The 23,689-nt window shown below is 47.2% G+C and overlaps 1 protein-coding gene across 4 annotated transcripts in view; it reads left to right on the forward strand.

Moving 5' to 3' along the window:
• LOC122382471 (squamous cell carcinoma antigen recognized by T-cells 3-like) overlaps window positions 1–23,689 on the forward strand; it is a 32,733-nt gene that overhangs the window by 1,731 nt on the left and 7,313 nt on the right. Inside the window, exons 1-4 of one of the 4 annotated variants that reach the window (XM_043367839.1) lie at window positions 15,601–15,650; window positions 16,083–16,337; window positions 19,368–19,490; window positions 19,693–19,819. In XM_043367839.1, the coding sequence (XP_043223774.1) occupies window positions 16,335–16,337; window positions 19,368–19,490; window positions 19,693–19,819 (253 nt within the window). In that variant the 5' untranslated portion in view covers window positions 15,601–15,650; window positions 16,083–16,334. Of the gene's footprint in view, window positions 1–15,600; window positions 15,651–16,046; window positions 16,338–18,445; window positions 18,497–19,367; window positions 19,491–19,692; window positions 19,820–23,689 lie in introns of those variants that run through there. The other 3 variants (XM_043367840.1, XM_043367838.1, XM_043367841.1) reach the window with 3 other exon arrangements.

A 23,689-nucleotide genomic window follows, 5' to 3' on the forward strand; every position in this document is an offset into this window, starting at 1 on the left:
TCCGAGTCCGGGCCCCGTTCTCCCGGGGGCCCGGGCCCTATCCACTTGGGGGTCCGGACCCCGTCCACTCGGGGCCCGGGGTCCGTACTCCCGGGGGCTTGGGCCCCATCCACCGGGGGCCCGGGCCCCATCCACCCGGGGGCCCCGGGCCCCATCCACCCAGGGGGCCCGGGCCCGTTCTCCCGGGGGCCTGGGCCCCATCCACCCGGGGCCCGGGCCCCGTCCACCTGGGGCCCCAGGCCGACCCCTCACCCGTGGTGTCCCAGTAGGCATTTCTCGAAGCGGGCTCGTCCGATTAGATTAGGACCTCTCTCCTCCCTCCCTCCCTCTCTCTCTCTCTCTCTCTCTCTCTCTCTCTCTCTCTCTCTCTCTCTCTCTCTCTCTCTCTCTCTCTCTCTCTCTCGAGCGGGCCCCTGACAGAAATTTCGGGGGGGTCAGCTGACCCTCTGACCCCCCCCCTGGCTGCGCCACTGTGACGTGAAAACACGTCAGGCGTATTCAGCTCGACGATACCATTCTACTGAAATGCAGCATGACCCTTTTCGGTCAGGTCATGACCTTGACCTGAGGTCAAATTTTCAAAATGACCTTTCAAGGTCAACTTATAGTTTAATTGACGCGTCTCGACGAGAGGAAGACGCTGCTGGCAAAAGTAATGTCGTGGCTCTTGAGTCAAAAATAATTACCAAAAAAACATGTTTTCGTAAAGACGTCTATTTTTTAGAGGTTTTGCTTTCTGGAGGCTAAACCGTTGACCTGAGGTCAAATCTGACAATAGTCGGAAAGGCCTGTGAAGGAGGCAGGAGCTATCGAATGCGTTTTTCTGCGGCGCTCTAGCTCTCTTGGTTCCCGACCCGAGTTATGCATCGGGTGATTCGAAAGTTGTTGAAATAGACATAATTTAACCTTTGACGACCTCTGGGGACTTGGCCTTTGACCTGACCTAAAACATGACCTCAGTTTTCCCGTCATTATTTGCCGCAACGCGTCGCTACGTGGCCCAGGAGCCGAGTTAAATGGGCGGGGGGGGGCATGAAAACGCCGTCCCCCCCCCCAGCACGACACGGAAAACTCAGACCACCACCACGGCGCGGGTTAAACTAACCGCTAACTTTTTTTCTTGCCCATTACCATCAGATAGGTACTAACTTGATTCCTATCTATAACGACAGAAGAGATTGTCGTATCTTAACTCGCGCCCTGATGGGGTCTGCCGAGCAACGCGGTCTGATGGGGGGGGGGGGGCATTTTGCCCCCCCCCCCCCAGATCTCGAGAACCACGCAACATACTAGCGACAAGCGGCAAACGGCGTTGGATAGCCCCAACGGGGAACTACCTTGTGACCTAATTTCATTGACCTCGGTCTAACCGATGACGTCACAGGTCAGGTCAAAGGTCGAATTTTCACCGTTTACAGGCATTTCAAGAAATGCGTTGTAAAATCGAGCAAAATGCATTTCATTGAAAATCATCGAGGGGGAAATGTTCGTCAAACACATATTTTGCTATTTGAGGTCACTGATAGCAGGTCAGGTCACTGAGGGTCACAATATAAAAATATCATGTGATGCATGTTTTATGGCCCATTTTATATGCCAAATGCGATTATGTGGGACAGGCAGCCCTTTGGGTCAGTTGAGATTATGTTTTGGTGAAGGTCAGGTCAAGGTCAGGTCAAATTAGGTCAAATTTCAAAGTTGATATTTTTGCATAAAATGGATATCGATTCGATGCAGCTCGTCACGGGGAGTTCAATGGTGGTCTTTGTTTTGCGCTACGTGGTCTAGCATTGCTAAAAATTGAGTTCAAAAATTTGACGTCATCAATTTTGAACAGTTTTTTCGCTATCACTTGGCCAAAAAAGGAGGTATCGATCTAAAATCTGGTGTGTATATCGAAGAGCGCTGGGACTATCACATATATTCCGTTTAAATTCGGAATTTTTTGGGAATTTTGCGAGTTTAAAAAAAATCAATTTTTATTTTTGGGGTTAACCCTCGCATGTGTAGGGGGGGGGTCGGATGGACCCCCCCCATGGTTTTTCGCGAATAACTCGCGTAAAAAGCGGCCGATCGCGACGAAACTTTCAGTACCCTCGCATTGATCAATTTTACAACTACCCTGAAAATTTCATGACCCTGACCCCAATGACCTTTGACCTGTGACCTCTTTTCCGAGACCATGTTTGGCCGGAATCGCGATTCCGCGTATGTCGGCTCGCATTAGCCGCGCGTTTGCAAGCTTTTCGTGGTTTCAAATGTTCAAACATGTGATGTGATGTTGCTCCCATGCATTAGGGTGGATGTCAAGGTCACCTGAAGGTCAGGTCAGGTCATTGACCTTTGGTGACCTCGGCTCACTTTTTCGAGTTTTACATGTTTCTAGGCTAGTTTTTGGAGCTGAATTCTAATTTAGCAACCATTTGAACATTTACGAAGTAGTTTTGGTGCCTTCGTAACATGTTACGAAGCTGTCAGAGGCGGTTGACACGTACTACGAATACCCGTCACGACGCCTACTGGTTGACCTGACCTGACCTGACCCGACCTGGTCTAAATGCTTCAAGACATCATCTGTGATCAAAACTAACACGATATTCGTGATCAGCACCCCGAAAACCCCTTAGCAGCCACACTTTACGACTTTCTAACAGGTCCCGATTTTCCCGACTTTGGGTCATTGACCTGACCTGGAAGGTCAACCAATGACCTAGGACCTTAAAATTGGGTATCATCGGCTTCCTCTCGTCACGGGCAACACGCTCGTTTTTTCCGCGAAGCTCTAGCTCAATCAGGGGCCAAACGGCAAGGGGGGGTCCAATCGACCCCCCCTCCTACACATTAGAAGCTGGCAAATGCCGCACACATGCGAGGGTTAAAACCCCAAAAATTCGAAAATCCGAGATGGCAGTTTTGTAGCGCCGTCTTTTTTATACACAACCACATAGAGAACTTTAAAATTGCTTGTAAACTGTATATTTGGTGAGCGTTTCAAGATGTCATGTTTTTTTGCTCATTTTTACTCGAACATGACCTCAGTTTGATCTCAATAACTCCTGACCCAAGGTGACCTGTGACTTGAAATTTTGTGTGAAGGTGTCAAATTGATGCCCGGGAAGGTACCCAAAATTTGGCGACTATTTAAGAAAAACCACAGGGGGGGGGGGCAAATGCCCCCCATCAGGGCGCGGGTTAACTTTTAACATGGGGTCTTGAGCTGGAGTAGCAGTTTTGTAGCTTTACTTGAGACTAGCACAAATCAGGAGCTTTTACATATCGATGATTACCCTAGTCAAAGATATTTTATTTCTCGTTCCAAAATGAGTGACTTGCGCAGGAATGTAGTGACTAGTGATGTCCATCAAGACAGCCCATGTATTCAGCCCAGACTCGGGTAAAGCTGAAACTTACACACAGTAGAGGCCGAGACACACACAGTCCACAGCCCGACCCATTCGGTGGCACTTGCAGCTGTTTAACCTGCAGAGGTCAGCAAAGGTCACGTGACCCAAATTTGCGCAGCAGTTTGAGGCTCACCAAGTACCTACATAGAGCTGGAGCGCTAAAAACAGCACCAAACGACTCGCCGGCATCCAATCTTATACTTTCCCACTAGCAATTTGATCTCTCAAGGTCATGCGTTGACCTAAGGTGAAAGGTCATTACTGGGTTATGTCGAAAGAACATTTGCACAGCGGTTCTAGAGTATAAGGAAGGATCGGTCGAAATCCAAATCAAAGCATATCATCGGGTAGCTCATAAGCCATAGCAACTTTTCCTTTACGCCTCTCCTCGATATGTGGCCTCGTTTGACGTCGACAAGACTAAATGTGCATTGTACAAATAAACGACGACCCCCACGTCGCAGCCCACGTATTCAGCCCAGATTCGGGACACCTCAGACCAAGCTGAAACTTGCGCACAGTAGATGCCGAGACATCCGTCCACAGCCTGAGCTATTCAGTGGCACTCCCAGCCATTTGACCTGCAGAGGTCAGAAAAGGTCACATGACCCAAATTCGCACAGCAATAATTTGTAGCCCACTCAGTAGAGTTAGAGCGCTAAAAACGACACCAAACTACTCGACAGCATCTTATCATAGGTTGATCTCAAGTGTCTCGACTCTCGAATCTCGGCTGAATCCAGGCTGCGACGTAGGGGGTGTCGCTGAATTGTACACTTTGTCCTGCCGAGGTCAAACAGGGTCACATAGGTATCGAGAAGAGGTTTCGTTGAAAATTTACTACGGCCTACGTGACCCAATGATAGGGGAGAGTGGGGAAAGATGCCCAGGGTTTTACTAAGTCATATATTATTCGAAAATGATGATCGGAAAGCAAAAACTTGGAGTTTCAACGGAAGCCGACATCATTTTTCTCCAAAAATATCACACTTTCGTGCCTGAAATATGATAACTTTTTTGCTGTTTAGCATTTTCCTGAAGAAGTGAAAGGGGGCATCTTACCCCACAGGGTGGGAAAGACGCCCCTGGCGTTGGGGAAGATGCCCCCTGCACTATAAGTGACATAAATGGGCACGTGAATCGCCTGAACGAATCAGTAGTCCTTTCCAGCCTTGCAGTACACACCAAACGTCATCGTAAGGGCCCTCAAAAGTGGTCGTAAGGGGCTTCAGAGGTCATCGTTAGGGCCATCATAGTTCAGCGCGGCCAAACAAGCCTCCGTGGTGGCGTTCGGAGACCACTGTGGGGCCCTTATAGGTCTTCATGATGCTTGAGGGCCCTCGAGCCCATCGTGGGGACCTCAGATGCCAGTGCGGCCCGTGGAGCCAACGTGGGAGCCCTCAAAGGATGTCGTGAGGGGCCCTGGAGCCAATAATGGGGCCCACAGAGGCCGTCGTGAGGGCTCTCAGAGTCAGATGCCGCCCAAAAAGTCGCTGTGTGGGCCGAGAGACCGGCATGGGGAGCACCCAACCGTACTGGACTTTCAATAGTCCCAGATCGGCTTTTGTCTCTCATCACAAGCATGTAATAAATGATTTGACGGGCTGCTTGAAGGGCAGCCTACGGATTTAGGAGGGCGTCTTTCCCCATCAGGACAGGGGACATCTTACCCCAAGGTGCCGAAGTAACAGTAAACCAGTACAATTTGTTAGCCATAAAGCTACACCCTGAAACAAACTCAGGGCCTCCTCTAAGGTTTTTTCACTGGGTGGGCAAAATTTTCGCTACTCCCCTGCCCAAGGGCGGATCCAGCCACTGTTTTGGGGTTCAACCAATTTCAAAACCTGTTACCGGGGGGGGGGGGGGGCGGGGGTGAGGCGAAATAAGCAGTACCGTTATTGGACATAAGATGATAGTTTGCAAAGTTAACGTTTGTCGCATGTTTTATGGTTAGCGATACTCGAGCGATTCGTTTCAGAGTTAGGTACATGTACAGCCCTCCGCAAACTGCGTGGTAGTTATTCTTATTCGGTATTCTTGCTATTTTGACAATGTACCAGTTTTTGTGACTTTGTGACCTAACCTCGGGTCACTGGAACCTAAAACTCCAAGGCCAAGTGACAAACAGATGCTCCAAGTCGTGTCTTAAATTTGGTAGCGCTACGTGCTATAGAACTCACGCTATCAACGAAAAACTCTGGCATTCAATTGCCGCTAAACTAGTCCAATTTTCCCCCGACCTTGTACCGGGTTTGTGACCTGGTGACCTGACCTGAAAAGACTAGAGACCTGAAATTTTCAGGACAAGTGCCAAAAGGTTGCCCCAGAGGGTATGCCAAATTTGAGCGCCGCCGTTTTACGTTATTTATGAAAAACCTTAGGGGGTGCATCAACCCCCTCACCGGGCGAGGGCTAACAACATAATACATTGTAGTAAAGGCTACCCGAACCGGTAATGATTCTTGCTTATTTGTTCAGCTCAGCCGTATTTAGAGATTTAGCTGGCTTTGTCCATGAATAACAATATCGGCAGGGGTGTAGCCAAGGGGGAGGGGCCACGGGGGCAATGGCCCCTCCCTTGAGCGCAAAACGCGCCATGGGGGAGCCCCTCAGGCCCCGGGATATTTTTTTTCAAACACTGGATAAAACGTCTTTTACTCGGAAGAAAATTGATATCGAAGTTTCATTTCTGTGGCCCTCTGATGACCCAATGGGCCCCTGCACTCATCCGATGACCCCCGGTTTCCTGGGGCCCCTGGTCGCCTAGGGGGCCCCGGTCGCTTGGGGGCTAGTCGCCTGGGGGCCCCTGGTCGCCTGGGGGCCTGGTCGCCTGGCCCCTGCCCCCTGGTCGCCTGGAAGAACGCTTGTCACCTGCAGTGGCATAGCCAAGGAGGGGGCCAAAGGGACCATGCCCCCCCCCCGCCCTGGAAGCCAGGGGTCCTTATTCTATAGGGGCCCCTGGCTGACACAGTGGGCCCTTGGCGACGCAAAGGCCCCTGCGGCAGATCCTTTGACACAGCTGAGTAGTTATACTTTGGCCAAGAGAGCCCCAATTTTAGAGCCTTGGAGCCCTATTGAAACCAGGGGGCCAGTTGGATGGGATGGGTCCAACTTGGGTCCAACGGTGTGTAAACAGAATCAATGCGTTCCGACTGTTGGTCTGACCCTAAATCGGTTTGAGGGAGCTCGTATCGGATCCACTGTCGATCTGAGGGGCCCCTATCGGTTTGAGGAAGCCCTCAAATGCCCTGAACGGGTCCTTAGTTTGTCTGAGAGAGCCCTCAGTCGGCATGACTGGGCCTCTGCAAGTGCAAGGAGGGCTTTTGTCGGTCTTAGTGGCCCTTAGGCGGCTTATATGACCCTCAGACGGCTTACGAGGCTCTCATGCGCTGTAGGGGCCTGTGACGGTCTGAAGAACCCTCATCCGACCGCCCTCAAAACCGACTGGCGACTCTATGAAGCTATTCGTGGGCCTATCTAACAGGGCCCATGGACTGCCTACCCCCTCAGTTCTAATATTTTTTGTTAAGAAATATGTTTTCTATTTATTTGGGCTCCCTCAAAAAAATATTGGATGCAACCAGATGGCTTTTTGGATTTTGAGGGGGTTATCTTGGGCCCCTGTGCGTTTGGCCCCCTCCTTGAGGAAATCCTGGCTACGCCCCTGAATATCGGACAACCAGAAAACTTTTTTGACCTTCAAACAGGGGCGTCGACACCGGTCCGACTTTTCCGACTAGTCGGACCACTTTTTCGACTAGGCGGTGCCCTGCTGTGGCCCGCGGGGGCCCCTGCTGCAGACCGCGGGGCCCTACTGCGGCTCGGAGGGCCCTGCTAGAGACAGCGGGGGCCCTGCTGCGCCTCTGGGGCCCTGCTAGACACCGCGGGGCCCTGCTGCGGCCCGCGGGGTCCCCTTCTGCGGCCGCGGGGGGCCCCTGTTGGGGCTCTCGGGGGGCCCTGCTGCGGCCACGGGGGCCCCTGGGGGCCCCCACCGGTGGGGGCCCCCCGAGAAAAAGTCGGACCAGTTTTCCTTACGCGTCGATGCCCCTGCCTTCAAACAGCATCCAGTTTGCTTAAAGGGACCCTCCCACCTTAACATTAGATTTGAGTTGAGATAGCCAAAATGGGGTCCCTGGCTCACAATTACCGGTTTCGGCACTCACAACATCCAGAAATGCCTTAAATCGGAAATATTGAATTTCAAAATTGCAGCATTTTGATTCAGAGGGGCTAATGCATAGGTATACCCCTCTGAATGTGTGACGTCATCGTAGATATCTAACGATTTTTAAATGTTTGACTAAAACGTTTTGTAGCACGCGGTGGTATATGCTGCTTTGCGCGCAACAAATGCCGCACTTTCAAATAAAGTCGCTAGGAACAGCGGGGATCCCAAAAAGTAAACAAAAGTAAAAGTCTAATATCTTGAAAACCGGTGAATATTTTTCGATGAAATTTGGTAGATATTCGTTTTTGCTCTTTCTGAACCGAGCGACATCACTTTCATGCCAATTCATTAACTTTTTTGAAGGTGGGAGGGTCCCTTTAACCCTCGCATGTGTAGGGGGGGGGGTCGGATGGACCCCCCCCCCATGGTTTTTCGCGAATAACTCGCGTAAAAAGCGGCCGATCGCGACGAAACTTTCAGTACCCTCGCATTGATCAATTTTACACCTACCCTGAAAATTTCATGACCCTGACCCAAATGACCTTTGACCTGTGACCTCTTTTCCGAGACCATGTTTGGCCGGAATCGCGATTTCGCGTATGTCGGCTCGCACTAGCCGCGTGTTTGCAAGCTTTTCGTGGTTTCAAACGTTCAAACATGTGATTTGATGTTACTCCCGTGTGTGTCAAGGTCACCTGAAGGTCAGGTCAGGTCATTGACCTTTGGTGACCTCGGGTGACCTCGGGTCACTTTTTCGAGTTTTACATGTTTCTAGGCTAGTTTTTGGAGCTGAATCCGAATTTAGCAACCATTTGAACATTTACGAAGTAGTTTTGGTGACTTCGTAACATGTTACGAAGCTGTCAGAGGCGGTTGACACGTACTACGAATACCCGTCACGACGCCTACTGGTTGACCTGACCTGACCTGACCCGACCTGGTCTAAATGCTTCAAGACATCATCTGTGATCAAAACTAACACGATATTCGTGATCAGCACCCCGAAAAACCCCTTAGCAGCCACACTTTACGACTTTCTAACAGGTCCCGATTTTCCCGACTTTGGGTCATTGACCTGACCTGGAAGGTCAACCAATGACCTAGGACCTTAAAATTGGGTATCATCGGCTTCCTCTCGTCACGGGCAACACGCTCGTTTTTTCCGCGAAGCTCTAGCTCGATCAGGGGCCAAACGGCAAGGGGGGGGTCCAACCGACCCCCCCCCCTACACATTAGAAGCTGGCAAACGCCGCACACATGCGAGGGTTAAGACCAGACAGGTAGTACCGGACGTCCGGCCGGACCAGAATTTTTGCATTTGCTTCTGGGTGGGCAAATCGACGCCACTGGGTGGGCAATTGTGGTGACTGGGTGGGTATTTGCCCACCCAGTGGGTATGTTAGAGGAGGCCCTGAACAAACTGTTTGGGACACAGTACACGCGTGTTAATGTATCAGGACTATAGCAAGGGACGCAAAAATTATCTTCCTTCTTTGATATTTACAATGTTTTGACAACAAAATATTTTTTGAAAGCATCAAATAAAAAACATACATTCACCATCCAGCCGTTGCCCAACTGAGCTTCGCAAATTTTTGTGCAGTTAACAAGGCAGGCTTCCGCTTTACGCTAAGAACATTAATTTCCGGGTTCGATTCTCTGTTTCGCCGCTAGAGGGGGTGGGGCGTCTTACCCACCCTGGGCATCTTACCCCACTCTCCCCTATGCTTTGATTTGGAACTTGGCCGATCCTTATAAGTACTCTAGAGGCGCTGTGCATGTGTATTTTCGACATAACCCCCAATTGACCTTAGGTCGACGCATGACCTTGAGAGGTTAAATTGCTAGTGTGAAAGTAAGATTAGTTAGATGCTGGCGAGTACAGTAGCCAGTAGGTAGGTAATAGTTCTTAAATACTTTAATGAAAAATATACTTATGATAGCTTATCATAAGAAGGTTATATTTTTAAACCATGCGTCCATCTTTCAATACCCCTACCTACCCTTATCAATTATCATACGGAACTTTTAACGTAAGGAAGTTAGCCAACATTTAGGCTCGGGAATCCTCGCTCCAGCGCAACATCGTGAATCTAATGTAGCTTAGAAAGTAGGTCGAATGGAATTGTAATTTCACTTCCGGGATTAAAAGTTTGAAGTGCCGTACATTTTCAGCACACATCATTTTGAAGTCATCTGAAACGTAGGTATTTCTAAAAGCGGTGTTTCAGCCATGTCTATAACCCAAGAGAATATCTTCGGTTGACGGTTGTGCTAGCTGCCCTGTCGCCGTTCGTGGTTTCGCCTCACGGCTCGCAGGCCTCGGCTGGCCGCCGCGCCGGGCCCCCGGTCCCAGGCACGGCCGGTCGACCTCCCGCGCCGAGCCCCACGGCCCTGAGCCACGGCCCCGCGCTATCGGCAGGCACGGCCGTGACGTGTCGCCGGTGACGTCACGGACCGGGCGGCCCGGCTCTCCCGCTGACGTCACGTCACGTGCAGCGGATGCACGGGAACTGGATCGCCTGCCTCGGCCTTCCGGATGCCCGCGAGGATAGGCCGGCCGACCTCACTGGCAGGCTTGGTGGAAGGCTTCGTGTACCCAATGTCTACGGTACACACGATACAATAAACATTCCTACTAAACATAACGGCAGTCGGCAACACACTACACAGGCATACCCTGAAAAAAAAACTTAGCTCCCTGAGCTAGTCCCTTTTTCCAGAAAAAACGCACCCGAATCCTCTATTCCAGCAGACCGCCCTGCACACACCAACGTCTTACATATGGACGACGCGCGCCGGTCGCCTATACGGCTGGCGCCGGCTCGGAGTCGGCGGGCGCCCGCCGCGGTGGACCCGGCCGGTCCTCGCCGAGCTACTTTCACGTCGGCCGGTCAGGCCGGCGGTACCGTTCGGTCGATAGGACTGCCTCCGCCCGGCGCGGCCGGCGGACACCGCCGCCGCTCCCCGCCGCGCTGGGGCGCCCCAGGTGGACCCCATTATAAGGGTACACACAGCACTGAGCTGTTTTTGTGGGCGGCAGCTCGCTCGGCCGTATTTTCGTTTGCCCAAGGTCACCTTGGTATGTCGGCCGGGCGCTGGCGCTGGCGGGCAGACCACGGAGTGCCGGTCGGCCTCCCTGTTGTGAAACGTGGCCCTGAGCTGGCGGCGCTCGGCAGGCAGCTCGCTCGATGTGTCCGTGCACGGGCTGCTGCAGGCTGGGATTGGGCTTCGTGCGAGAACAGTGAGAAGGGAGCAGGTCAACGTCTATGTAGCTTTGGATGCATCATGCACACATCGTGCATGCATGGTCTGCTGACTAACTCGTGCCTCGCATGGAGTGGGCTCCTCGGGGCTCCTGGACCTCCACGCCATGCTGACGAGGGTAGGGGACTTGAACCTTTTATTATTCGGCTCTTGGGTGGGTCACGTAGCCAGCGACCCGCGGTAGCAGGCGCGCTCGAAAGAGCGAAGAGGAAGGTGGGGCAATATGGGCAGTGTGCACTAACCCGCGCCCCGTAGGGCTACCGGCGGACCCTACCACCCCTAGGGGAGGGGCCGTTTTGGCCCCCCCTAAGATCTCGGAAATTTACCGGCCGATTTTCAAAATTCAAACGGTGTTCGATAGCCCCACCGGGGAACTACCTTGTGACCAAATTTCATTGACCTAGGTCAAACCGATGACGTCACAGATCAGGTCAAAAGTCGGATTTTCACCGTTCACAGGCATTTCAAGAAATGTGTTGTCAAATCGAGTAAATTGGTAATTTATTGAAAACCATCGATGGTACATTGTTCGTCAAACACATACTTTGCTATCTGAGGTCACTGATACCAGGTCAGGTCACAGCGAGGTCAGGTCACAGCGAGGTCAGGTCACCGGGGGTCACAATATGAAAGTGTGGTGTGATACATGTTTTATGGTCCACTCCATTTTACATGACAAATGCGATTATGTGGGTTAGGCAGCCTTTGGGGCCAGCCTGGGTCACATTTTGGTGAAGGTCAGGTCAAGGTCAGGTCAAATTAGGTCAAATTTCAAAGTTGATATTTTTGCATAAAATTGGTATCGATTCGATGCAGCTCGTCGCGGGGAGTCTAATGGTGGTCTTTGTTCTGCTCTACGAGGTCTAGAATTGCCAAAACTTGAGTTTGAAAATTTGACGTCATCATTTTTGAGCAGTTTTCTGTTTTTTTTTTGCTATAACTTGGCCAAAAACGAGGTATCGATATGAAATTTGGTAGGGGAAGGAGGGTGAATTGCGCCACCTTAAGGAAAAACGCTAATTGTAAGAAAACCACTGGAGATGTAAGCATGCACTGGTAACCATTTTAAAGAGGAACTCATTGGCTACGATTTAAGAGCCTCCCGATCAATTAAGAATGTTTCGTTTGCTTCTGACAGCTGCTTTTTCAGAAACATGCAAAAGGGCGCATTTACCAACAACTGCTGTAAATTGCGCCAGGGGGATGGCGCAATTAGAATCCAATTGCGCCCTATCCTATAACATGGCTAAGCAAAGGAGACGGAATGCATACACTCCGGCATTCTATGTCATTGTGGCTTACTTGAACATGTATTATGTGAATCAAGCTCGATACATAATAAATGTAGATATAAATTGCGATGTTTTTTGCGCAGGTAAATAACTTTACTTGTGTCCAGTATGCTTGTGAAGTGGAACGAAAACGTTTGATGTAACCGACTAGATATATATGAACGTATGCGCCTAGACGGTTATATTTTCAGTCGTTTCTCTCAAAATTAAAATTTTTTATTGCTTCTACAACTTTTTTGACATCAGTTTTTACTTTGTATCATGGCTGTCACCTCTCACGCCTCTGTCCATGTTAAAAATGCCGTATTTTGTCAATTACACCGGGCAAGCTCATAGCCCAAATGGCAGCTACATTATAAGTTCGATGAGAGAAAAAAAATTTTGGACTGACGATGGCGGGTTGCTCCCCTGCCTGACATAAAACTCCTTCTTTATTGCAATCAGTTAATGATGCATTCATACTGTCGTGATACAATAGCTACACCATTATTCTATTTGCGCCCCCCTGGCGCAATTGCCATGGGCGCAATTAAAATTGAGGTACTTTTTAATAAAAGCGTAGAAGTTACCATAAAAATGCTGAAGGATGTTTACTGTTTCAGTGAAATATAATGAAAAAAGGATTTTTCTTTCCAAATATCACTCTCAAAATGACACATGTATCGCCTATTTTTATAGCCAACGGTTCAAAATGCTGCAAAAAAGTTAAGAAAACGCCGTAATATCTTCGATGGCGTAATGAGCCTTGCTGATTGGCTTCATCGGAGAGCTTGGGCCATAAAAGGAACTATCCAGTGGCGAAAATAATGTTTTCGAAAACAAAATGCTGAACATGCCATTGAATTCGTGGGAATGTGGGTGGGCGCAATTGGTTAGGAGGGCGCAATACACCCACTTTCCCCTATGTAGATAGAAGACGGTAGGTGCTATCACATATACTCCGGTTTTTCGAAACTCAAAAAACTTTTTTGATTTTTCGGCTAACATAAAAAATGCTTTTTTGATTTTTGGGGGTCAAAACTCAAAAATCTCAAAAATCCGAGATTGCAATTTTGTAGCCCTGTGAATTCTACACCTTTTTTTTGTCTGATCATTTTTCTGTATCTTCAAAGCTGTAGGCGTGACAGGTCTTCTCGCGAGGTCTTTTTTCGGTCGAAAATGACAGAACATGACGTCATTCTGACGTCATTTGTGGCCGACCTATCATAGCCTCTGGAAAATTTTTGGTCACAATGTGTAAAATTGATGCCCGGAGGGGTTCTGAAAGTTTGGTGGCGATATCTCCAGCCGTTTAGGAGATATCGACGGAAAAGGACAGGGAGGGGCCGTTTCGCCCCCCCCCCCCCTACGGGGCGCGGGTGATGAAGAAACATTATGACAACGTTTGAAACGTTATTCAATCACTCCTCTTTGGAAAGAGCACATTTGAACATGCATTTATGAAACATGAGTGGGCCGATAAAGGCACCTAGTTTTAAAGGGACCCTCCCACCTTAACATTAGTTTTGAGTTGAGATAGCCAAGTTTGCGGCCAGGCTCAGAAACCACCATTTATCCTGGTCGCAACCCCCGCAGCTTTATGGTGTTCAAGAAATTTCTTCCCTTTACTTGCAGGGTGGGACCAGCGTGGTCCCTATCTCTTAACCATTACGGGAGTCTGATGACGTCATCAGGCTTTCGAACGTCCGTTAAATGTTTGACTAAAACGTTTTGTAGCACGCGGTGGTATATGCTGCTTTGCGCGCAACAAATGCCGCACTTTCAAATAAAGTCGCTAGGAACAGCGGAGATCCCAAAAAGTAAGCAAAAGTAAAAGTCTAATATCTTGAAAACCGGTGAATATTTTTCGATGAAATTTGGTAGATATTCGTTTTTGCTCTTTCTGAACCGAGCGACATCACTTTCATGCCAATTCATTAACTTTTTTGAAGGTGGGAGGGTCCCTTTAACTGTAACAACAAAAAGCACTTATGGGCACTGAGCCGATCGAGATCGAGAGAGTTGACCCCTCGAGGTCACCGAGGTCACCATATTCGAAACGGCTGATGAAATCGGATACGGCAAATTGGTGATGTTTTTGTCTCGATCGGCCCAGTAGTTGCTGAATTATAGAATGGCTACAAAAGGCGAAAGTGTTAAGCTGACCCCTCGAGGTCACCGAGGTCACCTGGGGTCACCATATTCGAAACGGATGCCCGGGCGAGTGGAGCGGACCAGCAACGGTCGCTGCTGAGCACGTTTCCTCCACCCACCCCCTCCAACCATCTGCGCTGGTTTTTATTTACCTGCATTTCCTTACCTCGTCGACGGTCTGAGAAAGAGAGACGGGCGGCCGATAAACAGCCATGAGCCAACACATGAGCGTGGAGCATACGATACCGAAGCGTTACGAGATTAAAGGGACCCTCCCACCCAGTGTCAGAAAAGTGGTTTGGGGATCTAAGTTCGCGGAACAAAATGTTTAGCTGCTCACGGAACAAAAATCATAAAGTAAGGCACTGTAGGGCCATGCGTATTGTTCTAGGTATGCTTTAAGTATACAAGATATTTGCCAGAGTCTCAGTCAGAAACAGCAGCTTCTACATAAAAAATAAAGGTTCAAGGAACGCAGCAGGTTGTGGCCTTACAGCCCAGGTGTTAGACTTATTTATAATTAGTTAGCAAATCTGGACATGCAGGTAATGGATGACCACTGATGCTCAAAATTATTCATAATGGAAAATATACAAATTATTCTTAAAATTGTGAATGCAGTGAGAAAAATGAATGGGGTATAAAAATATACACAACATCCAGAATATGCTTTTCAAATGACACATTTTCACATGAAACAAAAACTGCTAAGTACATTGAAATACTATTTGAAATACCTTTAAGCAACATCAAAACATAGCCAAGTGGACTGGTACCTACTACCTACCTACCTAGATAGTATCAGTTTAAATGGACTTGTACCTACCTATACCTATCTAATGCAAGTTTGACAAATTTGACGCAATCCAGCTTGAAGCAAATAACCAACAAATAACGAACCACAAAGGCACAAAAACATGCCAGCACTTAAAGAAAAAAGGTCTTGTGCAAGACAACTCCCAAAAACCATGCCACAAATGATTATAATCAATAATAGATAATTGCCCCCGTGCTTGCCCAAACTGAAACGGACGCCTCGCACCTCGAGCCTTGAGAAATGGCGCGGAGGATGACTCGGCGAGGGAAATTAGAGGAAAGGGATTTCCTCTTTACTGGTTTTCAATTTGATAAAAATGATTCAAATTGATGAAAACTTCAAAATAGCATATCATATTTAAAAAGAATCTAAAATAAATGAATATTTGACCTCAATCTGGCTGCTTTATTTCAAAAAATATACTTATAAGCAAAGGGATTTTATGCCCTAGACAAACATTACTTCATGTAAAAGTGATATCAGCATATGTCGATATTATACCTGCAATCGGCATCAACTGGGCAATAATTTTATGCTATGAAAAGCGCCGTCTTTCAACGATTCTAACGGTACCTAATTTTTTATAAATAAAAGCCGAGATTGCTTAAACGTTCCAAATTAAGTGAGTTGTTCCGTGACGAAACATGGTCACGGCGTTTCAATAAAACTATATGAAAACGTCCATAAAAATATAAAAATTGGACATAGAAACAAGCAGAATTGAACAATCTATGATGCGATACCTAATTTTAACCGATTGCAAGCCTACTTCAACCTTTATTCTACCCTTACTTTTGTTCCGTGTCACGGAACAAGAATATGGTAAACTGAGAAATGCACTGCCATTGAAATGCCGTTATGAGGATATGGCAGCCTCACTGAACGGTCGAAAGAGCGTCTTTTTGGGAAATTCGACAAATAATGCGCATCATGGTCAAAAGTAATGTTTATTTTTTTTTAAATCAGTGTTTCCTGCATAAAAATCGTTTTCTGCCCAATAGTGGACGAGAAAGCAGGAAATCGGTAGTTACTGATTTGATGAAAGAATACGCAAAAGGAATGGCAGTGTATCCATAAACGTGGTGTGGATTGTGCATTGTGCAAAGACATTGTGGTGAGGCTGAGACTGAGGACTTGCCATTCAAGTCGTAGGTATTGGTATGGGTGGTTGTTCGTGATAATATTGATTTATCGTAAGAAGCATCTAACCTCATTCCGTGCACGTGACATGCAGGTGATCATGGTTGAATTGGATGGTAGGTATCATCCTGTCACGGGCTGATTCTCTTTCGTAAACATCTGATTCTCATTCGTAGACAAACCAGGTGTGAAATGTGATGGAAACATTTATTTATTTCACAAACACACTCAATACCATACATTCAAGGCACGTATACTGGATTCATTCCTTCACGCTTGTTTTAAAACTTGCTGGATAGTTTGACATGGTTTGTCAATACTTCTATCTTGTAAGCAGTAAGCACTTCAACTTTGGAAAGTAATGAATGACTGGCATTTTAACTGATCCAATTATGATGATTGCATGGTGAAATTGTGGAGCAACTGCTTCTTATCTGTTTCAATAGTACTTGCAGGATGCTTGCTTGCTGCTTTGGAGATCTGAAAACAGAACAAAGCACAATGTCAAATTTTCAATTAACATGTATCTTTAGTAAGTTTCCCTTTCAGTCCTGTGATGCCCAGTTGCAGTTGATATTTAGTCAGTGGTGGAACAAAAAAAGTGATTATTAGCAGTGAAAAATCTCACAGAACAAATCTTCCAAGTTCAAAAAAATTGAGAAACCGGCCACTTTTCTGACACTGCTCCCACCTTAACATTAGTTTTGAGTTGAGATAGCCAAGTTTGCAGCCAGGCTCAGAAACCACTATTTATCCTGGTCGCAACCCCCGCAGCTTTATGGTGTTTAAGAAATTTCTTCCCTTTACTTGCAGGGTGGGACCAGCGTGGTCCCTATCTCTTAACCATTACGGGAATCTGATGACGTCATCAGGCTTTCGAACGTCCGTTAAATGTTTGACTAAAACGTTTTGTAGCACGCGGTGGTATATGCTGCTTTGCGCGCAACAAATGCCGCACTTTCAAATAAAGTCGCTAGGAACAGCGGAGATCCCAAAAAGTAAACAAAAGTAAAAGTCTAATATCTTGAAAACCGGTGAATATTTTTCGATGAAATTTGGTAGATATTCGTTTTTGCTCTTTCTGAACCGAGCGACATCACTTTCATGCCAATTCATTAACTTTTTTGAAGGTGGGAGGGTCCCTTTAACGCAACTAACGATTAACGATTAAAGGGACCCTCCCACCTTCAAAAAAGTTAATGAATTGGCATGAAAGTGATGTTGCTCGGTTCAGAAAGAGCGAAAACGAATATCTACCAAATTTCACCGAAAAATATTCACCGGTTTTCAAAATATTAGACTTTTACTTTTGTTTACTTTTTTGGGATCTCCGCTGTTTCTAGCGACTTTATTTTAGAAGTGCGGCGTTTGCGGCAGATGTTGCGCGCAAATAGCATATACCACCGCGTGCTACAAAACGTTTTAGTCAAACATTTAAAAATCGTTAGATATCTGCGCTGACGTCACACATTCAGAGGGGTATACCTAAGCATTAGCCCCTCTGAATCAAAATGCTGCAATTTTGAAATTCAATATTTCCGATTTAAGGCATTTCTCGATGTTGTGAGTGCCGAAACCGGTAATTGTGAGCCAGGGACCCCATTTTGGCTATCTCAACTCAAATCTAATGTTAAGGTGGGAGGGTCCCTTTAACGATTAACGCCAGTGATCAGGATATGAAATCGCATACGGCGCAAGGCCATATATAGTGATATATAGTATACTCGAACGGCGAATCGAATGATGGTGTTTTCGTCTCGATCGGCAAGTGGTTCCTGACACAGTGTATATAAATAGTTATAAAATGAGTAATAAATGGTTCCTGAGTTATAAAATAGCTGCAGTAGGCAAAAATGTCAAGTTGACCTTTCGAGGTCACTGAGGTCACCCGACATCACCATATTCAGAACGACCAATACAATCGTATCTCTTGATCTGAATCGTGTTCAGTCCGTTCCCATTAGCTTAGTGGTTCCTGAGTTAGAGAATGGCTGCAAGTGTGGCAGTCAAATGGTGCAATGTGGAGGTCGAGCTTTGTTGACATCACTCTATGACGTCAAGAATGACTGGCCAACAAACGCTATCATTTGGCGAGCTGTCATTGGATAATTTCTGCTGTTTTGTCAAAAGACGCACGCGAGTCAGTTTTCTTAAGAGTTTTCGAACACTAATTGCCGACAGCGCTCTAAAATTGTCTACGGTGCATAAGCGCTTGTTTTGGTGGTATGAGAAGGGCTCACATTGGGCACACACATTTTCTCCACAAACGTTTTGGGTTAGAAAGCGGTAAATGAAGATCCGCAATTACTGATTTATAATACACCTTGCCAGTAGAGAGTAATGATGTTCTGTCACTTGTGATGTTGTGTCTCATCTTGTGTCACCTACAGGCTACGTATCAAGGCTATGTATGGCCTTGGCCTTGCACTTGTTGTTGTGTCTTATTAGCATGGAATAAACTTCGCATGACAAATTGAAATGGTGTTGGTAGTTGGTACATGCCCTTCTTATCTCTGATCTAGTAAGGCTCATGCCATTCGATATATTTTACTAAATTGTAGTTAAATGGATAATCCCTGCTATTCTAAAGAAATCTGTTCTTTTTGCATTTGAAAAGTGATAGGTTATCCCAAGCTCATCTAGAAAACCCTCTTTTTCTTTTTTCAAGTAGCAGAATGCATATTTTATGTATGTACAGCATGCTATTTTTATAAATTAAGTCGGAACCTTTTGAATGGAAGGGTTCACAACAAAAGAGTCCCCACTAAGCAAAGCTTGTTTCGTTGACCCTGCCCTCTACCCTCCGATCGCGCAATTCCGGTTCTATGGCAGAATTTGGAGTCCAAAGTTTAACGTGCGCACATAGCCGCGCACGGCCGGTCCCCTCACTGAATTCGCCTGGCTACGGCCTGCCACCAACCACAACCATACCTGTCAGGAGGCCCATAAACGTCAAGTGCCGGTCGCGCCTCGAACCCGGACTGTTATAACTGGGAATTGTGCTCTCACCACACCGAGTCCAACACTACTAACTGAGGGACAGGCAAATTTCTTCCTGCTCTTGTCAGTTTTTTTTTTTTTTTGCTGTGCACCTGAAGGTGCCTGCTCTTTGAGTACAGCTGTTGATGGCCTGTTTCTGTTTTAAGTTGGTACCAGTGATGGATAATCACAAAGAAGCTGACCAAGACATGGCTGACAACAGCAGCGACAGTGACTCTTCAATGGAGGATGACACGCAACAGGAGGAAATCACCACCCTTATGAAAGAGGTATCATGACTTAGCTTTTTTTGCTTATATTTCTTAGTGTGCCCAGCCCATGCTTTTGCAGGGTTATGCATGGATAATTTGAAAAATGGAGCTCATTGAGTTATTGAGTTAGTGTGTTTGTGTGTGTTGATTCGTATTGTATTTACACGTTTTAGCGCAGCGGTTTGTGACGCTTTGATGACTCGCTGGCCGTCGTTACCAGGTGCAGGAGTCGCCGTACAAGTACGACTCTCACGTGCGGCTGATCGAGCTTCTGCGGTCGTCCGACAGCCGGCAGATGCTCACTGAGAGTCGCGAGACGATGAACAAGTACTTCCCCCTGTCACCAAGTGAGCCAACCTTTTTGGAATGATAAGTGGGTCGTGATTTCTCATTTTTTTTTTAATTGTACCTTTGTGGTTACGGATGGATGGGGTAACGGGGTCACTGTTCTTACTGAGATAATTGATTACCTTTCAGTATGACCGGGCTCCTTCAGCTTTTAGTGTGAGATATTGGAATCTTCAATTGCCATGGAGCTAACCTTAAACCTTCTGCGCATGTTGGAGGAAGGCAAGGGCCCGCTCCTTCTGTGATAATGGGTGTTGCGTTAGAGAATCCCCTCTTTTGCGAAATCGGTACCTAACTGTCCAGCAACCATATCATGGGTGGAAAGAAATTATGCGAACATGTACGTCATTTTCCTACAACATCGCCACTCAAGTAGCAGGGCTGCGGAGTCGATGGATTTTAGGGTGACTCCGACTCGGACTCTGACTCCGGATTGAAAAATCGACTCCGACTCCAACTCCGACTCCGGACGGTTCTATTCATCCGGAAATTCCCATTGGTGGGTCGCTGAAAAAAAGTTCGGCTGAACCTGTTTGTCAGTGAGTATGTGAGTATGTGAGTGAGTTTGTCCAAGCTTTTTTGGACCTGGAGTCAAAATGGGTGGACCGATCGGGACGAAAGTGGGACCGTTTGATTCGTCTCCGGCGAGGTAAACTTTTGGCGCTTGCCTCGGTTCGCTCGGTGCTTCGTGGCACATGCTATTCCGCTTCAAAGTTTCGGTGACACGAAATTTTTTGTCAGACAAGGCTACAGGTCAACCCGAGGTCACGGGCAAAGCCATACTGGCGGGACACATCGGTAACACCTTGAACCAGTTTCCAGGGGGGGGGGGGGGTCACCGTCTGCGAGGGGTGCAGGCTGCACGTGCTGGGGTCGGAAAACCGTTTTGACGTGAGGTCCTCTGGCTCAAAGAAATTTTAAGCTATCAACCTCAAAATCGGTTCAATGGTAGTCCCAGGCAAGGCCTCCAAAATAATGCACATTTCATTGGGCTATGGATCCTCCAATTCTGGCCCAAGGCAACGCACGAGCGCTGCCGGCATCTAGTATCTATATCATGATATTGAAGTTCATAATGGAGATGTTTATATCTTGCCTGAAACGATCACTTGTGCGTTCCAAGGCTTTGTGTTGCAAATATGCATTTAAAAAAAACATGCAGAATTAAGAAGCAGGTTCGGGGGAATTCACAGTCTTCTGCTTCATTCGCTGAAAACGTTCGTCCAAAACAGCAAAATGGTCTTTTTTCGACAAAATCTAATTTCGAGCGCAGTATCGTCAATCAAACAGGTGTAGTCAGGGGCGTCGCCACGGATTTTTGAGTGGGGGGGTCGGGTTTCCGGTCTTCGTCTTGATGGGTAGGGGTGTTTTTAGCCACACTCCCGGTTTTTTTTCGTGTGCCCGGAGAAAAACCTCGGCGCGCAGCGCCGCGAAAGCAGCGGTATATCTTATTGTACATAAATTTTGCATCGTGCATAAAAATCAAGCAGCGGTCACCTGAGGTCAGGTCACAATGTCATGTCAAGTTCAGTTTTAATGCCTCTTAAAACTGCAATCTTGTCATTCCTACAGATTATCTCCTGACTCCTATAAGTCTGAAATTTGGTGTAATGAATGGGATTATAAGTGCCAACAGTTCATGAATCTGGGATTTTACATCTGAGAAGCGAAGTCAGGTCAAATAGGTGTGTGAGCTAGATACTTTTGTAGCCATGGCACCTTGTTCATTTTAGAGATAAGGTGCAGCTAATGACCAGTGGTGACTGAAATGGTCAGTCATTAGGTCATCAAAGGTCTCTAACACATTTTCGACAACAACTTTTGATGGAGACGTTGTAGAGCGATGACAGCACCTGGAGTGTGTTCAGCTCAGTAACACGGATCGATCCATATGCAGCAGGTTCTTTTCCGGTCAGGTCATGACCTTTACCTGATATCAAGTTTTCTATTCAAGTTTTTAAGTTCAAATTGTAAGCCATGCGACGTGTTTCGACGAAACAAAAACGATGGTGATAACATGAATATCATACACATTCACTGAATCATAGGTTGTTACAGAACAAATGTTTCGGCAAAATCCGTCCGTTTAGCTGTTTGGACTCTATGGTACACAAGCCATAGACCCGAAGTCATATCTGAGGCGAAGTTGGCGAAAGAGCTTTAAAAGCTATCGAATACGCTTTATGTGTTGCTGTAGCTCTTATTCGTATTTTGCGGGTCGCTAAGGTAAAACGTTTACCAACGTAACGCATAAGGCATGCTTTCGGCCCCTGATCGACGTAGAGTTTCGCGGAAGAGCGAAAATGCTGCCCGTGATGAGAGAAAGCCGATGATGCCCAATTTCAAGGTCTTGGCCGCGTCATCTTAGGTCAACGCCCAAAAGTAGGAAAAATCTGGCCGCCTGCTAGAACTTAGTGAGCCGTAGCTGTTATCGGGGTCCCGAGTACGAGTTCGATGTTAGTCTTGAACAAAGATGATGACTCCATGCATTTCGGGTAGATCGGGTCGGGTCAGGTCAGGTCGACCAGCAGACTTCCTGCCGGCCATCTAGAGTGGGTGACTGACAACCACCAACGATAGCTTCGTAACATGTTGCATAACCATAATTTATCAAAACTACTTCAAGCGGTTCAAACGGGCGTTAACCCTATTCCTGGCGGGGGGGCCTCAGGAGCCCCCCCCCCCCTGAGGTTTTTTGGTTATTTCTCCCAAACGCATTGAGCTAGGAAGCTCAAATTTTCTGACTTTTCCTAAAAGGCTTCTACGCAACATGTCTGAAAATTTTGAGTTAATCTGACCTCAGGTCAGGTCACCAGAGGCGGTTTGGTGACCTTACCTCAGAAAAGTTTGCAATCACGCCAGAGCTAGAGTTTTTGACCGATCAATTTCTTCTCTTCAGGCTTTAGTTAGGGTACCAGTATGTGCAATTTGTTTATCTCGAAATTTTGATATCGGTGACCTAAGGTCAGGTCAGTCTCGCGACCTCCCCATTATAAGTCAATGGGGGAAAAATCAACTCCCTGTTTTTACCACTAAAACGGGTCGGAATGGCCCCATATACCATACATGACTTCATATACGATCAACCTTCACTACCTTGAGGTCTGTTTTGCTGTTGGGCAGCTGTGAGGTCATGTGACGTCATCAAAGGTCACCAAAGGTTTTTGGCCAATAACTCCGTACAGGAACAAGATACAGACGCGTGGATGGTCTCATTGTGTTCAGCTCGTCAAGACGCATCGAATGATATACATAATGACCTCGAGGTCACGTGACCTGAGGTCAACCTTTGACCTTGACCTTTCGAGGTCAACATATATATCATTCGATGCGGATTGACGAGAGGATCACGATGATGCCCTTAGTTTGTTCCTATCTTGACTAATTCGAAAGTTATTCGAGAAAAACTCTCCATATCTAGCGCCGCCATTTTGACTTTTTCGACCCCTGTGACGTCATCTTTGACCTGACCTGAAAATGACCTTGGTAAAAATTGTAGATCTTGACCGTGCGTATCCGATGCCGTTTACCGTTTGTCGCTGTGATGTGTAGTTTTTGAGATCTGAAGGGGGGCCGAATCGGCCCCCCCGCCAGTTTCTTGTCCCGGCGGAGCCCGCCAGGAATAGGGTTAAACTCGAAATCAGCCCCAAAAACCACACTTGTAAGTGGAAGCAAATAAAACTCAAAAAAGTTTACCAAGGTCATCCATATTCGAATCAGGGCCAATTTTTTTTTAGAATAGGTGTAAAATTCATTAACACGGGGTCACTGGAAGTTTCGTTGCAATATACTCCTTTTTGCGCGTCTTATTAGGAAAGCCCCAGAGGGATCCACCATCTGACCCCATTTCCCCTATGCAGGCAGGTCCG

The sequence above is a fragment of the Amphibalanus amphitrite genome, unplaced genomic scaffold (assembly GCF_019059575.1).
Source record: "Amphibalanus amphitrite isolate SeventyFive unplaced genomic scaffold, NRLGWU_Aamphi_draft 000140F_arrow, whole genome shotgun sequence".
Lineage (NCBI taxonomy): Eukaryota > Metazoa > Arthropoda > Thecostraca > Balanomorpha > Balanidae > Amphibalanus > Amphibalanus amphitrite.